Raw genomic sequence first — 17,755 nt, forward strand, 5'->3', positions numbered from 1 at the left:
GGGAAATGCTGGAGACCCAGCAGGCTGCAGGGAGGTGGCAGGAATGGAGAGAGGCCTGGACCTGGAGTTCTGGTGAAAACTGGGAAGTAGATGTGCATTGATGCATTTGACATTGGTGTAAATGTCAAACGTGCAGTAGGCTGTGAGATCTCCCTCCCTGAGCCTGGGAGGAGTCAAATGTGAAGGTCTGTGGGGATTTCTCTGACATTTGTGTGGTTCTGGAGAAGTGGGCTTTTTTTTTTTAAAGGCTGAAGCTCCATGAAGATTGAAGGATGTGCCTCATCCACTCACATGACAGCATGTGCCAAGCCTGAAACAGCCCATTAAAACCATGATTTCCTCCTTCATAGAATGTGCGCCAGAATTTTCTCTTTAGCAGCTAATTTTGTATTGTCCTCATTCGAGGCAAGGAAATGAAGGGGACAAAATCTTTTCTACCTCTATCCCTGGAGATGGCTGCAATCTGATAACAGGTTATTCTGCTATTTCCTTCCCTCCTGGAACTTGCAGCTGGAAAGTCAGAGCTGTTTCAAGCCAAAGTGTGGAAAAGTGCCCTCCTTGTTTTCTCCTGTGCATTTGCCGTCGTTGGCTTCCACACAGCAGATAAGTAACTCCATAGCAGGCACAGTCTGTGGAGGTGTTTGGATTTGTCTGCAGTAATCCAGGCAGTCCACGGAGTGAATTGTACCCATTTTGTACTGAAATGGGCAAATTCTTCCAAAACAATGCTTAGTAGCTTGATTTAATGTCTTTGATTGGAGTATAGAGACAATTGCAGAAAGCAAGGGCAAGTCTTAATGGGCAACAAATGAAGGGGAATTCTTTATCATTTAGCCACTTATTCCTAGCTGTATTTTTGTTTTTCAAACATGCTAAGAGGATATATTAAATAAAGCAGGGCTTACACAGAATGTCATGCAGGTTTTGCTTATATTTGCACTATCTGTACAGCTGGTTCACTGGAGCATACAATAAAATGTGCATTTTTAATTAAAAGCTACAGGATGGTAATAGAGGCTCTAAAAATGCTGGTCGTGGCTGGAAAATGTCGTTCTTTAAAACTGAGGCAGTTAAGATGCAAAAAGCCTTTTCCTTACAAGTACGTGGTTAAGTTTCACACGAAAAATACAGCTGAAGGGTGAAACGCTCCTGCCTCAAGGAGCTTTAAGATTGCAGTGGACATCTTCTGGCTCCTCTCCCGTGTGTTTTCCAGCATCTTTAGCCCCTCGACGCACCATCCGTTGCTCTTCTTCAGCTTGTCCGTCTGGGTTTTTAGGGAATGCTGCCGACGCCGCTCCTGGCACGGCGGCGGGCGGGCGGGGCTCGGCGCTGCTCCGGGCCGCCTCCCGCTCGCCGCTCTCTTTCCTGCTGCCGCTGCCAGGAAGTTGGAGACGGGGTAGTCACTCTCCGCGCTGCTCCGGCCGGCGCTGGGTAGGGCTGGGGCGGCTTCCTCTGGCCGTGGGGCAGCCTGCCATGGGGATGTAGCGGGCCGCGGAGCCATGCGCGGCCCGGCGCTGCCCCGCACCTCGCTGGGGACGGTAAGTCACGGCAGGGACTTGGCCGCTCCCGACGGAGCGGGACCGCGCACCGGCGGGACACAGCCTCGCCCGGCGACGCCTCCGCCCCCGCGGATCTGCAGCCCACTGCGGGTCCGCAGAGCGGTGTCCGCCGTCGAGCTTTCGGGCCCGGGCTCTCTTCGGCCCTACTGGCCGCCGCCGGGCTCGCCGTCGCTGCCGGTCTGCGGACAGCTCGCTTTCTGCTAGCCGTCTGCGGGGGGCTAGGGCTTGTCTCTCGACAGCCCCACGCCGGGGCGGGCAGCGGCGGGGGAGGGCTCGGGGAGTCTGCGGCCGGGCGAGGCGGGCGGTCGTCGTCGCAGGGGAGGCTGGTGCCGGTGCCGGTTCCGGGGCGGCGGGAGCGGCGGTAGCGGGTCGGGCAGCCGAGCCGCGCCATCCGCCGGGCGCCCGCGGGGCAGCCGGGCAGCGGCACGGCCGGGCTCGCCGCCTGCCTCCTCCGCTCCCCGCCCACCGCCGGGCACCGAGCTCGCCGGCGCCGTTTCCGGGACTGATCCCTGACTTGTGGGAAAGGCGTTTGGGCTTACGGGAACGGCGGTGGATTCCCTGGAGCCCGCGGCGCGGCCGTTAACGCGCGGGGCGGTCCGGGCGCCGGAGCTGGTCGGGAGCACGGAGCCGCCCGGACCGGGATGGGAGCCGCTCCGTCCCGCCTGCGCTGTGCGGGGGCCGGGACGAGCCGCCCCCGCTCTGCTGTGCAGCCGGGCGCACACAAATGCCACTCTGCGGGCGGTTAAACAAAGATCAGTGAGCTGTAGCTACGCCCCAAACCACGGGATTTGTATAAAAGCGACTTCAGCTTTGCCGGTAGATCTTTAGCCATCCCGAGCATCGTAGGGCAAGATTTTTAAGCTGCCCGTTGTGATTTTGCGGGTGAAAAAGTTGTAAAAGAAATCGGAGAGTTTTATGAATAACCCGATTGCTAGGCGTGAATGGCTATCCAGGATCCGCAGATGTGTGATAAGGCTGTGACAGTGGGGTGGTGTCGCTCAGCATCATGACATGATTATAAATACTGCTCTGGAGGTTGCAAGATCAAACTCTTTATCCCTAAACACCTGAGCATCCTAGTAAAACCCACTTGTACTTGGCTGCACTGAACTTGTGAAGTGTTGGTTGTTAATTTGCTATCAGAAAGTTGCAACAATGTGTCTCAAAGTTACCTTCTTCCAGAAAGGTTTGGGTTTGTTTTTGAGAGTTTTTTACTGCTTGGAAAGTTTGGAAACCAGGTAATAGACTTAAAGCTACCAGTGGCAGGGCAACACAGCTAAAACTGAGGAGTAGGAGCACCTAGACTCTAGATGTGTATCACTTACCATCTTTGCACCTAGGTAGGATACATAAACTGTTGACTTATGGATAGATTTCAAAGCAGTTAGCAAACCTCAAAAGTGTATTTCTGGGTTAAGAATAGAGTTGCACACATTTTGGGGTAAATCAGACACTATATGTGATATTATTCATTCTCTTAGCAGAAAAAGAAAAACCTATTGGATTCCCCAAATATTTCATATTATCTTCAGTTAAATAATATACTGGAGGAAGTGTCCTTCAGTAGGATTTCTTTTTGAGGACATTTCCCCCTTCCTATTTGCATATCATTTCAAGTTCTCAGAAACACTGTACTCTCTAGGGGTAATGTTTATCTTTTCAATAAAATCTTTTTTTTCAGAGTTACAAGTCTTGCTCTGTTGCATGCCCTTTCATCTGTTGTTTACTTTGCATACCATCCCCTGTCCTCATAGTGTTTCTTCTCCCCTGGTGCCCCTCTTCTGGTTTTCTGATTCTTGTATGTTTCCTGTGATTCTTCAAAATTTCCTGTGGCCTGTTTCCATGCATTATCTTTCTGCCTGTCCTTAAACCCATTTTCAGGTCCTCTGTGTTTTCCCCATGCACTCCTAACTTTTATGGTGGACAAAATGGCATCTGTCTTCACTGAGGCCAGTGTGTTTTCTGTCTCATGAAAAGGAGGGGGAGGGGGGAAATTGTTAAAGAAAGTTTAGTTTTATGAAGAAAAAAGACAAAGTAGCCATAATGGTACTTCTGGCACTGAATCCTTTTTGAAGCAAAGGGAGAAATTGCCATTTTGAAGTTAGAAGCTATGTTATATAAAAATTGAAAACCAGGCCACCAAGTACATTGTAAGAAAGAACTGTTGGGCCACCAGCCTGTTTCCAGTAGTGACCAGTAACAGGTGTCTGCCAAGCATTTTGGAGCAGGGCAAGTGTACTGCAACAAAAAATAAGAATACTTTCCTGGCTCCCAGTGGTCTGGGACTGTAGGAATTTCCAAGCTGAAATTCCATCGTCATATTTTGGACCCCTGAGCGTGGTTTTTTTCCTTTTGCTGATGGTTGTGATGATCAATTTTGGAAATGGGGCAGGTTTCTGGCACCCCCAGCACTCTGTCAGAGAGTCTCACACCTCAACTGTGTGTTGGTTACAAAAGTACCTCCCTGTATAGGTTTTGAACTTGTCTCCTGCTTGTCTTATGTGATGCCTCTTAGTTCTTGTATTGGAAGAAACAGAGTCCAATCATCCCAGTTCACCTTGTCTTTGGCATTCATGACTTTGAGCCTGCTACAGAATCCTTGGCTCAGGTTTCTCTTCTGTAGACTGGTGGTTTTTATCATTCCCTTTATGGCAGCCAGTCTATACCACTGATGGTGATTTTTACTTTTCTTTGTATTTTATCTGAGTTAATTTATATTCTCAAGGTTGGAGACCAGAACTACAGTCCAGATTCAATCCTCTATATATTGTCATAACAACACTCTTGGTTTTGTTCTCAAATCCTTTCCTAGTAATTCATAGCATTTGATTGATTTCTGATTGTTTTCTCCAGTCAGATTAATTCAACTTTGTACTGCTTTTGTAGGACTAACTACTTCTAGCCAAATGAAACGTTTTTATTAAGGTCTGCTAAGTACAATTACGTGGTAATTTTTGTTTTCACAAGTAACCAGTACTGTCACTTTGGACACCCTTCCCTTTTTATTTAGCAATCCATTTTCTGCATTAACAGCATTATTTGTAGTAAACCCAATGTTGTAATTTTGCTCGTTCTTACCCATTTTCTTTAGTCATCACAAAGAGGCTTTGTATTTGGGGCAGATGCCTTGTGTTCTCTTTCGTAATCCCTAGATAGCTGAGTGTTCCTTTGCTAACACACATCTTTGTGTTGTGGTCTTAGGAACCTGACAGTGGAAAGCACATCTCAAAGCAGTGTCACTACATTTCTCTATTAAAACAAACAGGAATATACCTGGTCCAATGAGTAGGACTTAGCATTTGACAATTGCCTGACTTAAAAATTCACCTAGTGAGTCACTGGCAAGGGGTGTGAGGCGGCACAGCATGGGCAGATTGCTACGGCCTTTCTTCCTTTTATCAAAGCTATTACTAGACTCCTGGTTTTAGACAAGGCCTAAAATACAGCATTCCTTCCTCTGATCGTCATAAAATGGAGGATTATTTATAACAGTGGTTCTTGCAGCCTTCTTTTGACCTTTCCAGATTTTAGTGAGCAATGACAAAAGCTTCCTGTAAATGTTGCTTTAATGCACATTTCTCAATGTGTAAAGCAGAAGTTCTGGTTTCCCTTGCGTCTTCGTATAGCAAACTAAAACAAATGCAGACCTCAAAAAGCTTTTGGAAATGGCTGAACTAGACAAAGAACATAAGGGTAATCCTGCATCCAGATTTCTTTGGTAGCTCGTTAGTCTGAGCAGGATACTGATTTTCGTCCAAGCCTTCAAGCTGACTAATTTTTTATGACTCATCAAAAAAGCTACCAGATGACTCATATGTAGAGTACTGGTGCATTGGGTGTGTATCATGTTGGATTCTTAAGACAAGGTAACTTTCTATTAAGAAATATTTTGAGACACTCTAATGACTCATAGAGTCATTATTTGACCCTTACTTGCAGGTAGCTCATTAGTTTAAAAACAGAATTTGCAAAATGGAAGAATTTTTTGAGAGCAGTGGTCGATTAGGTTATTGCAATGGAATCTTTCTCAGACAGGGTAAAGTCTGAGCTGTTTTACTCACAGTTAGGCAGAACATCATGCTATGTCTATTAATTTATGTGAACAGGCATGGGATCTCAAGATGCTTTGTATGTGGGCAGGAGTAATTTCTTACCTGTCTAATCCCCATCCTTCCCACTCAGATTACTTTCTGTGACCAGCCTTCATCCACCTCTAGGCTTCCACTGACTTTCTAGAAGAGGCAAGTCTTGCACCCAACACAACCTTCTCCATTTCCTCTTTCTCGTCACACTGTCCTATCTGTGTGTCACTGTACCTGCTCCCTCCACCCTTCTCCCCATGGCCAAGAAGCCTTGCAGGTCACAGCAGGGCTGCAGCCATCCGTGCTGAGTAATTTGGTATTTCCCAGCCTTGTGAGGTGATAATATGGTAGCCCTGATATGCTGCACTTCCCTGTGCAGTCCCTGTGTTTCAGGTGCTGTGCCTTACGTCTCCTTGTCCTGGGAGCAGTGCTCTCAACTGTCCCTTATTTCCACCCTCCCACCCATCTTTCTGGCATCTTGCTTCATTCTACACTTTTATCTTTGCCATTCCTTTCTCCCTTTGCCTTACTCTGGGGAGGATATCACCTCACTTGCAGTTCTCTGTGCATAGTCTGGTGAGGCAGAAGGAGCAGCAAGGGTGTAAATTGTAGTGGTGGCAGTAATTCAAGAATATTTGAGTTTGAAAATTGTGGAGACTCCTGTCTTAGCTGTCAAAATTTTGCATAGAAGAGCTTTTGGGTTTGTGCTGTGCTTTTTTGCGCTGTCCCTGTTGGGCAATAAAGGCTGGTGTGAGGCATGGGAAGGAACTAGGGTTGCCTTGCATGTAAGGAGAATGTGTGGGGAACACAGCTGTCACCCAGAGGGGTGGGATGTTTCAAGGAAGCAGCATTCTGCCATATTTTGGGTACTCCAGCAACAGTTTCAGAGGTAAACCCTAGAGTTTCTGCTGACTCTATTTTCCCTGGGTAGTCTCTATTCACAGAAAATATGAATCAGGGGTGTGCATCACATGTGTGGTTTGAATTGGCTTAGGTAATACAGATTGTCCGCTTTTCTATGAAGCATTTGTTAGTGGGTACTCGTTTTTTATCCTGGCCTGGGGAGTGTGTTGTATATCTAACAACGGAAAACCAGCTTATTTCACTTGCAGAAGACCTCTAACTTTGCCTTGGCAAGCTCTTATCAATGATTTGAGGCTTCAGTTCTTGACAAACAGAGCTAAATCTGGCTGGCGACTGATCACCGGCAGTGCTCCTTGGGGCTTAATTCTAGAACCAGTTCTGTTCAGTGTATTTATTCTAGATAAATTGGTGCATTGAGCAGTGATTAATGGAATGACATTTAGCAAGTCCAAATGCTGGATCCTGAATCTGGGGACAGAGTTACCGCTGGGCACCAATATAAACTGGGAGAGGAGTGCCTGGAGAGCACCCTGCAGGGAGGGCCCTGGGGGTGCTGGTGGGCAGCAGCTCAGTGAGAGTCAGCAAGGTGTGCCCGGGCAGCCCAGAGGGCAAAAACTGTCCTGGGATGCATCAAACACAGCAGCACAGCCCATCAGAAGGGGGGATCATCCTGTTGGGGTCAGTGTTGGTGTGACCTCGCCTGGAGTGCTGGCAGCAGTTCTGAGCCTCACAGTTTAAGGGCTTGAAGGTCCTTGAATGTGTCCAGAGGAGGGAAACAGTTTAAGAAATTTTGAACATCAGGCTCTCATCTCCATCAGACAGATTTATTGGCAAATCAACTATGGTACATGGTAGCTCGAGGCAGGTGCCTCAAAAGAGGGACCCCCAACAAAGAAATCCAGGGGCAGTTATACCCTTATGATCTAAACTCCCTATCCCTCATGTGACAGTCTGGACCAAAAGCATTATTAGGGTATGGGGTCTTCTCACTCTTCATTAAGTCACTGTTTTGCTACCAAGTGGTTGCCATGTGGTCACCTTCACATCCTCTTAGGTTGCTTTCAGTGGGGGTTTTGGTCAGTTTTGTAGTCCATGTTGTAATATGGTTGTTACAGTTCAAATATCACAAGTTATGGTCTGTCCAATCTAGCTATTAATTTTTAAGTAATGTTTAAGCTACAGTTTTATCTATTCTGATTTTTATTAATGTTCAGATTTTTATCTCCAGGTTTCATCCATCTTTGTCTTACTCTACACAGCCACATGTAGAGTAAGACACATGGCTCAGATAAAAGTTCAACTCGCAACCTAAAAATTCTAGCTACTTATGTCAAAAAAGCACTTAGCTACTTTCAAAAAAAACAAATTTTCAACAGCAACAAAGCTGCTGGGAGGGCTGGCAAGCCCTGTGTCTCCCAGCAGCATGTCCAGTGAGCAGCTGCTGAGGACTCTGGGCTTGTGTAGTTTGGAAAGAGGGAGGCTGAAGGGTGACCTCATCATTGCTCTCTAAGGTCCATGAGGAGGGGAAGGGGAGAAGGAGGTGCTGATTCCTTGTCCCTGGGATCCAGTGATAGCACGCATGGCCATAGTGCAAAGCTGCACCAGGAGAGGTTCAGACTGGACACTAGAAAGCATTTCTTTACCGAGAAGGTGGTCAGACACTGGAACAGGCTTCCTAGAGAGGTGGTCAAAGCCCCAAGCCATCAGTGTTTAAGAGGCATTTGACAACGCCCTTAACAACAGGCTTTAACTTTTGGTCAGGACTGAAGTGATCAGGAAGTTGGACCAGATGATTGTTGTATGTGCCTTCCTACTGAAATAGAATAGACTGTTCTAATTTGATGTATTACCTGGATTTTATGAAGTTGTTCATTGGTATAAATCCACGTATTGCTGAATGGGGAGCTGCTTAAGGTGGTGGTGGTTTTTCTCCCCCCTTGTTAACGAATTTGCTGGATGGCCAGCTCATTGGTGTGTGAGTCACTTGTGGCTTATGACTCTACCTCAGATTATGATCAGTAATAATGTGTTAACTCTGGTCTGATTACACTTACAGGCATGCTTTCACTTAAACTGAAAAATTGAAAACACTTCTTTTTTTCTTTTGACTTTGAAGGTGTATGTGACCGATTTTCTCTGTATCTTTTGCTTAATCTTTTATGCTTTCATCTTGTTTCTATTGCTGACTTGTGTGACTTACGGGCTGACTGTATATATTCTCATATCAGGGGATTAATCACTGGCTAGAGAATCAGAATGTTTTTATTGTTACTGTATGTCAGACCATCTGTGTGAAGGCTCTTTTAGCCGTTTTCCTGCAAGCAATAAATCTTGTAAGCTGCTGAAACAATTTTTAGTTTTATCGAGGAGTTGTTAGAGTGCTTACAATTATCCTGTGGTCAGCCAGTGGTGTCTGAAATGCTAGTTATTTAAATATGTGGTTCTCTTTTTTCCTCTTCACCATTTAGGTCTATTGAATACATCTTTGTATGACAGAGCTTTCTGAAAAATTATGTTTTAGCTTTGTTGGAGTTGCAAACTCCATCCTTCTTGAGGTTTTAAGTTGCTTTTATGTATCTACCTTTCTCCCCCAAGGCTTTAATTCTGAAAGAGAAACAGGACAGTGTGGGGCTGTCATAGCCATCTTGCATATCTTTTCTTAAGCTTGCAACCACAAAATTGGTATCAGCGTTGTGGTTTACCCTTATTGGTCTACTTTGCTTTTGCTATAACTCTCCTAGCTGCAAAAGCAAGGAAAAGAAAAAGAACTCTGAAGCTGTGCCTGTACTGCTGGATATCTTACCACTTTCAAAAAAAGAAGCTGGGAAAACATTGCAGTTAAAAGCAAGGTAGTATGGTAAACTTTTCTGTGAGATTATATTGGCAAGATGGTGTTTATTTGCAAAAAAAAAGAGTTGGTTTTCATCATTCACATGATCTGACGCATAGAGTACATTGGTACATCTCTAACAACCTCAGAAGCATGAACTCATGTATGTCCAGATGGTGTGGCCAGGATCACTTGTGTGCAAAGAGGATGACAAGGGATGCAGGTTGTCAAGTCTTCATCATGCTGCTGGAGTTCTGTACGGTACTACAAACTAGTTTTTGGACAAATCTTTCATTCATACTCTTCAGGAGTCATCAGTTGGTATGGGATGGGTCTTTGCTGTAGAAGCTTGCTGACTTCGGGCTCCATAAATCTTGGGCCAAGTTTTTACCTGGTTTTGGGTTTGTTTGGTTTTTTTTAACCTTTTTGTTGTTGTTTATTTTTTCTTGTCTGAATGTAGGTTTGAAACACATACCCAGGGTCTAGTTTTCTGTTGGGCCAACAGGCAAAGGAGTCCTGTTTATGATGTGCTACAAGCTCATTAGCATCCTTCTGGTGCACAATCCTTTGCTGATGAGTCATTTGTGCTGTGGTCTTACCAGAGTGGAAACCTTTGGCCATTACATAAACAGTACATTTCTCAATTTTATTGCTGGGAATAGTGTCCTGAAAAGAGTGTCCAGGGAATGGCATCCTTCATTATTTGCACAGACTATTCTTTTAACCCTTTGTTTGTGTGGGTGTGGGTGTACAAAGTCACACTCTCTTACAGTCATGTGGCAGTCATGCCAATCTTAATATTTCTGTTAACATTGGCATGACAACAGTAACTTCCAAGTGGAAAAATTAGAAATCAAATATAAAAGGAATTTAAAAAAGAAGAAACTGTGTATTTTTGTGTTGGACTGTGCAGGCTGATTGTTAACAGCTGCAGTTTAAGAGGAAGAATGTACACTTGACACGGGGAGAAGTCAAAACCATAACTTTCCCACGTTTCTAGGTCTGGCTTGCTCAGGAGGAGTTTTGGAAGATTTCCTGTACTTTGCAGGCATTGAGATCCTCCTCTGATATCTTATTCCAAACTTCCCATCTCATGTATTTATTCAGTGGAACTGCAAGTACTGGATGCATTCTTCTCTGTGGAATTGTTTCTACATGGACAGCCTTACTGCCTTCCTTAATAAAAACATTTCTTTGCTCTTGTGTAACTTTTATGCAAGCTGCAGCATTTTCAAGGCATTCCATGTATAAATTTCACATAATGAAAAATATTTGTTTTATATACAACCAGTTTGCCATAGAGGCCATTGAACTGCATATTAACATCACAGATGGCAGGCATCTGTTTGTTGGGGTTTATTTTTGTAAATCATCTCCCTGCACACATTTGTCAGTGGAGGGTCCCAATACCAGAATCAGCCAAGTAAACTGAACTCATTGTTATGATATGATTTAATTCTAAGTGTTGAAGTCAGAGGTGCAGTCTGCAGGGGGATATAACATTTTCTCACCTTGTTTCTCTCCCTCTCTTTTTACAGGTTATTCTAATATTTGTCTGCGTGTTGACGAAGGAATCTGTAGAAATTGCTCCAGTGCCATATACACAGCAAGTCCATCAGGTAGCTTTGGAGGGAAGAGACCCCTCTAATCCCTTGAGGAGAGAAAAGAAGCAGATGCACTGTCAACTGGGACAATACCTACACCCCAAAAAGACCCACTGCTGCATGAGGTGTCATGCAGGTATGCAAAACAAACACAGCAGTAGCGACTTTGGAGGCATTTCCCTGTCCTTCACTCTCAAACTGTCTCTTTCCTACAGCTAATCAGCTCTCCCTTTCCTTGGTACCTATCCCTACCCAGCTAAATTCTTATTGCTTTTCTCTTCTTTTGGGCTGTCAGTGTCATTCCCACTGGTGAGAGGAAGCATACTTGGCCCTACAACATCAACTCCAGAGTTTCTTTGAGGAACCAGTGACTCCCATGCTCCCTAAGACAATGCATTTGCCTTCCTTCAGAGCTCCATTAAGTCATTTTCTTGCAGGTACCTACAAGGCAAAAGACTGTGACCGTCCTGACCAGGCAACTCTCTGTCTTCCATGTGCTGATGGCACATTCACAGCTGTTGATAACACCATATCTAAATGCTTACAGTGCACAAAGTGCCGCACAGGTGAGTTACCATCACATCTGCGGGATCTGAGCACAATGGTGGTGGATGGGGGCTGAGGGAAAACAGCAGGGTGAGTGAGGGAGCTTGGAAAAGTAAGGAACTAAATGGGTAAGACAGCATATGGGAATGGCTTGAGGACAGCAGGAATGAGGGTTACCAAATTAGTACAGTATGAGATACAGTTTGTAGGCCTTTTTGGCCTATTCCTGTGAAAATTAGGCCAAATACTTATCATTGTAACAATACTTATCATTGTAACCGTGCTCTCAGTTGAAGGTAAAGGAAGAGGTTGGAGTAATCATTTCTCCTTTCTTTCCTCAGAACTCCAGCAGATAGTAGAGACCCCCTGCACCCCACAGCATGATACTGTATGTGGCTGTCAGAAGAATCAGTATCAGGTTGATTCTGAGTCTGAATTCTTCCAGTGTAGGAACTGCAGCTTGTGTGCCGACGGGATTCTTGCCAGCTGTGAGTATGGCATGGATATGGATCCAGTATGGACATACCGTAGTAGGGTAGACTTCCTGATATGCTGCAGTGCCTTGCACTGAAAGGATGGTAGTTTTGGAACAACTCTTGGGTTTGTCTGCTCCCTTTCCCCAGAAAGACTGCTATTTTTTGCATGCTCTGGCATCAGTCTCCATTTCCTATCACAGTTTCTTTTGTTTTGCCCTTGAACGGTTTGTTGGTTTTGGCTGCTGTGAGGAGCTACTTTCTACGTAATTTTGGTACCTTTGCCTTGCCTGTCCTGAAGCAAGGGATTTATGCTCTACAGCAGGTTTCCCCTTGTCTTCCTTTTTTGTCTTTCTCCTAACACTCACTCCATTTCCCTTCCCAACTGCTGGAAGCACTTCGAGTGCAATGGATGAAGATACCTCTGGTCCTGAAAATACCTGAACTGCTTGTCAGTCAGCTGCTGAACCACCACAGTGTTCTGTGCAGTGTTTTAAAGTAAAGAGCTGCTTAGGTAATTCTGAACCATATCCAGTGGCATTGGGCATTCCCTTGGGATAATGCCAGGGTCTGGGAGAAGTATCTGTGTTAGCTGTCCCAAGGTGCCTCATCTCCAGTCAGGAATCAGAAATCTTAAACAAACACTGCTGTCTGTAGTCTAATTCTTTCCATGTTCCTTAAATGTCTTCTTTTCATGTCTCCTATCTTGTCTTAAAGCTATCTTCTCTGCTTTGCAAACTATGCTGCTCCTGATCCCTTTCCCATCTCTCACCCTGCCTAGTGTGAGGTTTGCTGTTTCACTGGTGAATGTGTTCCCTCTGGTGCTCAATAATCTTGTCACAGTTTCCACACTTATGCCTCTCCTCAAGGGTCATCACTGCACACTGCCCTTGAGTAGTTTCCTTTCCTCTTTGCTGATGTAGAACTGTTTTATTCCTGTCCCTTACTCACCACAGACTTCATGCTCCTTGTTGTAGTACCCTTTACCCTCCTTTCATGTAACTTGATGTCCTTCCATCACTGGTCTTGCCTGCTCCTCCCCACACCTGTTTTACTCAGGCTCTCTCCTGTGACTTGCTTATAAGCAACAGCTCTTCCATTCCACTCACAACATCAGAAGAGTGGTTATGTGTCCCATGGCTTGAAGTGATTTCTCCCTGCCTCAAACTGACTTCCTCACCAGTCCCAGCTGCTCAGGGACCACTTCTCCCTCATCTTGGCCTGACTCATGTGGTTTCCCCTTCCTGTCATGCTTGAACTTGAGTGACTTTTCCTGCTTTTTGCACATTAGACTAATTTCAGCTGCACTGTAATTTTAGTCCCTTTCCAAGCCTCTACAGGGTGCCCACCTACAGGACAGTGGCACTCTTATTTTTATTACTTTTATCCTCCCCTAACTCTGTTTTTAAATGTAGACCAAATCCTTTTTCTCTTCTTCAGTAACAGTTTTCCAGGTTTAAAGAGGGGTAATCTCTCATCTATCTTGGAGTGGATTTTTTTCCTTTTGTTTTCTTCTCTTTCCAGATTATGGCAACAGGTTCTTTTTTTTTTCTCCCTAAAGGTTCAAAGAACAAAGATGCAATTTGCAAGTGTAAGCCTCAGTTCTTCCGGTCACGTAATAATATTTGCAAGCCTTGCACCAGGTGAGCTTTTTTACTCTGTATGCCCCACCACTGAGTAGGAGAGACAGTAGGAGCTCCACAAGGGGTGGAAATTATTCTCATGATTCTTTCTATCTAGACATAACTTCTATCTAGACATTCTTATTGCCTTTCTGGGGCAAGTAGGTCTTCCCCTCTGCCACCCCCAGTCTCCTCCATGTAGGCACCAGCCCACTAGGAGCCCAAAGTCACTAGTCACACTGCATTGCTCTGCTTTGCAGGGTCATCTTGACTTGTCTGTTAATTAGGATGGCTGCAAATGGTGAGTGTTTAATTTCATGTGTGCTCACCTCTCTGATTTGCTCTTTCAGCTGCACTGGAGAGGAATGCTTGCACTGTCACAGCCCAGTGTCTGCCACACCAACTTCATCTGGGCTCAGTGAGTACTCAGGGGACTGAGGGGCAGCAGAATCTTTTCAGTGTGGGCTGTTGTTGTGTTAATGCCTTTTGTAAAGGGTTATATTTTCCACTTTGTCAAACCATCATCCTTTTTCCACCTACCATTTGCACATCTTCACTTGCCGTTCTTCCTCTAGCACTTACCTCCTCCTTTCTTAGTCACTCATGCATTTACTCTTTTCCTTTTGTCCAGATGGAAACCTTGTACTTGGCATCCTTGTTGCAATATTTGGAGTTCTCTCTGTCCTCTGCATTGCACATAAAATAGTGAAGCTGGTGCAGAAAAATAGGGTAGTGTCGTCTTTCTACTCCTGTGGTGAGTACAGCAGCATGTGCAGTGATATTGATTGGAATGGACCCCATTCTAAGTGGGGTTTTGTGTGTGCACACATGTGAGGGAAACAGTGGGATCCTGTTACTCTGCTTTGCTGCAAGGCCAGAGTAACATAAGAACTATAAATAGTCAAGGCTATTGTTACAGTTCTGCATCCATGCCTATAGCTGTGACTGGAAGTGCACGGGAGCCTATTTCTGGGACGTTTATTTTGCTATAAAACATTTTTGAGGGCAGGATTGTGAATAGCTGCTTTCCTGTTTTCTCTGGGATGAGAGGAAGTGAAAATAATTTCTGCTTTCTTTTTTTTTCTTTCTTTGAAGTTTCTTTGCCACAGACAACCAAGGAGTCGGTATCAGAGGTGAGCAAGATGATGGCTCTAAGAGCTTACCTTCCACTTTCAAATATGTTAGCCTGGGATCCAGAGTAATATTGTTCCCCATGGGCTGTTTTCAGGCCTTGTATTTTCAAGTGAGCTGAGTAATAGGGCTGTTTAATTCGGAAGTCTGTTCCTGTAAAGGGTGGAGCCAGTAACACTTTACTTCCCCTGTCTTAGAAGATGCTTTTCAAACTCCTGGCTTTTGCTTTTCTCTTTCTGGACACATTTTGTTCAGATTAGCTGGTCATTAATCCCCTTTTCTCTCTGCATACCCCAGGCTTGGAGGATTTAATTAATTTTACTTCAGATCTCTCCACAAGCCTCTTAGTGTGGCTTCACAGTGTTCTCTCAGGTCCAAGGTAACTGCAAGTAAGAGGGCCTAGGCAGCAGCTGAGATGGGGTTTCCACAGCCTTACAGAGGTGGCTGATGGGAAAGGTGGCATGTGGAGCTTCTAGAATGGTGGTGATTTTGGGTCCCAGCCTTATTTGATTTTGTAAAGAAATATTTTATTCCAGACTACTGTTTTATGGTGCCAAAAGAAAGTTAAACTCTTTGGGTTCTGGGGGAAAGAAATGTTTGGTGTCTACTGCTGAAACAAGGCATGAAGGAAGAATTAAAATCTCAGTACCTGCTCCCCACCTATCTTGTATAAATTTTAGCATATAAAGCTAGTGGTTACTTGCAGGAGACAGGAGTATTGTGCTGCTGTGGGTGATTCTGAACTATATCATGTGTCTTTCAGGCTGAGGAAAAAAGAAATGAAATTTCCATCTTTCTTCCTGAGTCCCAGAAGGAAACAGAATGGCCACTGAATGCAACCCCTTCTGCACCTCTGCCACAAAGTTCACATGAGTTACCAGACTGCGTCAGACCTGCCAGGAAGACACAGCTTCCAGACAGTAAGTGGAACTTTGCCATCCTTTCCTCCTTCCCCAGTCAAATGAGAACCTAATTATACAGATGTAGCTAGGAGCATGCTGGACAGACCTTACCCAGTGTACCTGACCTGTGTGTGTACTTCATGCATGGCACAGTACAAAGGCAGAGACATGGCAAGAGCCTGTGAGGCTGTATATGCTAAGTATCCATGCAAGGCCTTTTTGTTGTCCCTTTTCCCTACCACTAAAATGGATTGTCATATGTGTTGACATGCTGTCAGTCTTAATGCCTCTGGGGTAGTGATCCAGAATAATTTCAATAATTCATTCTTTTTCAAGAATATATGGCAGCAAGGCCCTAAGCATATGTGCTTGACTCTGCTCATAACCTTATACAAGACCATATGGAAACATTCCCATTACATTTTGAGGGATAAGAACAAGTCTGGACATCACAAAAGTCTGTGTGATTACTGGAGAAGTAACTGGAGAAGACCTGAACAAGAGGGGGCAATGCAAGCTCCTCGAGGCCGCAGAATCTTGCTTCTCACAGTTTTGCCCCTCTTTTCACAGACCCTGCAATTCTGTACACTGTGGTGGATGAGGTACCTCCATCTCGGTGGAAGGAGTTTGTGCGGCGCCTGGGCCTGAGCGACCACGACCTGGAGCGGATCGAGCTGGAGCACCGGCGCTTGCGCGACGCCCAGTATGAAATGCTCCGGCTGTGGAGACTGCAGATGGGCCGTGCTGCCACTGTGGAGCACATCAGCTGTGTTCTCAACCAGATGGAGCTCAGTGGCTGCAGTGATGCTATTCAAGAGGCTTTGCTAAACCAGAACTCTCCTCAACCTTGCAGCCTCCACAACCACCTTTAATCTGTTTCTGCTTTAGCTGCCTTTGACTGTTAAGAGGGGATCATAACTCTCTTCCTTTCCCCATATCTCCCCATCTTTTTAACACTTGTCAGCTGGGTTTGTTTGAGGCAGCAGCAGACTATGCTGGAGGAAGGCTGAGGTTTGCTTCTCAACCACCATGTAGTTCAGCACCTTAAAGCCACGGCAGACCTCTGCAACACCTCCTTTCCTAAGGAGGGAAAGCACCTCATAAAGGAAGTGGTGTGTGGACTCTGACTAAGATGCAAACAGGAGTTCTGAGTGACTTGATGATAAATAGCTTCTATGCACAAGTTGTTGAAACAGGTGCTCCACATATCACGGGATAAAACTTGTAGGGTGATTTGGTTAAGCTGTCTGTTCAGATGTAAAATACCCACTCACTTCTTGCAGATCTACTTTTCTGCGAGATCAACCAGTTGAAGTGGCTCATATTGCAGCCTTTTGATTGCTAAATCTGACTCAGAGGAAGTGGTGGGAGGATGAGCCTATTTCTGGGAGCAGGAGAGGATTGCCCCCTCTCGGTGTCAGCTAGTAGGTATCACTGTGGCAAAAGACTCTTGGAGATCCAGATGTGGTAGCTCCCTCTGTGAGAAACAGGAGGACATGTATCCTTTCCACACCATTTCCCTCAGGCTCTGAGGAGTAAGGATTCCAAGCCAGTGAGTCAGATGAGAGGGTTGGTGCTTTTTTATTCTCAAGTCTTTTTTTCTATATCTAGAAACCATGTAAGTTAGCATTAACAAAACACCTGCCTGTGTGTTTGTCCAAGTGCAGGGTGGGAAGGGGTGTGTGCATCTGGCTGGCTGAGGTGGGACCCATGCACCTGGCAGTGTGAGCACCTCTGCAAATCTGTGCTTGCACACAGGCCGGTAGGCTCGTGTCTACCTGCTTATCTATGTACGGATGATTCGATGAATCTAACTGCAAATGGGACTGTGTATGTGTCTGTGTAGGTATTTTAGCAAATGTTGAATAACTTCACACTACTTCCTGGACTGCATTCTGTGATTGCTACTTGGGTGTGGGAGCCATTCAGTACCCTCTCCAGGCTCTCACCATCACTTTCTCGTTGGAATTAGCCTGGGTGAACCAGATGTAGAAAAAAGTCAACTAGCCTGCACCAGGTTGTTCACATATTTGTAATATGGGTTTTTTTAGTCTCTAATCCCTTGACCAGAGAGAAATTTTATATTGTAAATACACTAAATGTTCTGAATTAAAATGAATATTTTTACCTCTGTTCTGGTTT

At 45.2% G+C, this 17,755-nt stretch overlaps 1 protein-coding gene across 1 annotated transcript; it reads left to right on the top strand.

Moving 5' to 3' along the window:
• Nucleotides 1-880: 880 nt before the first annotated feature.
• LOC146445233 (tumor necrosis factor receptor superfamily member 1A-like) lies at nt 881-17,746 on the top strand. Its single transcript, XM_085070035.1, has 10 exons — nt 881-1,538; nt 10,874-11,075; nt 11,377-11,505; nt 11,827-11,973; nt 13,520-13,601; nt 13,931-13,998; nt 14,212-14,334; nt 14,676-14,713; nt 15,475-15,631; nt 16,184-17,746. Exons 1-10 carry the CDS (start codon nt 1,500-1,502, stop codon nt 16,483-16,485), a joined length of 1,287 nt encoding a protein of 428 aa, XP_084926161.1. The 5' UTR covers nt 881-1,499; the 3' UTR covers nt 16,486-17,746.
• The last annotated feature ends 9 nt before the right edge of the window (nt 17,747-17,755 follow it).

This window comes from Lichenostomus cassidix, chromosome 1, assembly GCF_008360975.1.
Source record: "Lichenostomus cassidix isolate B80296 chromosome 1, HeHo_3.0, whole genome shotgun sequence".
Taxonomy (NCBI): domain Eukaryota; kingdom Metazoa; phylum Chordata; class Aves; order Passeriformes; family Meliphagidae; genus Lichenostomus; species Lichenostomus cassidix.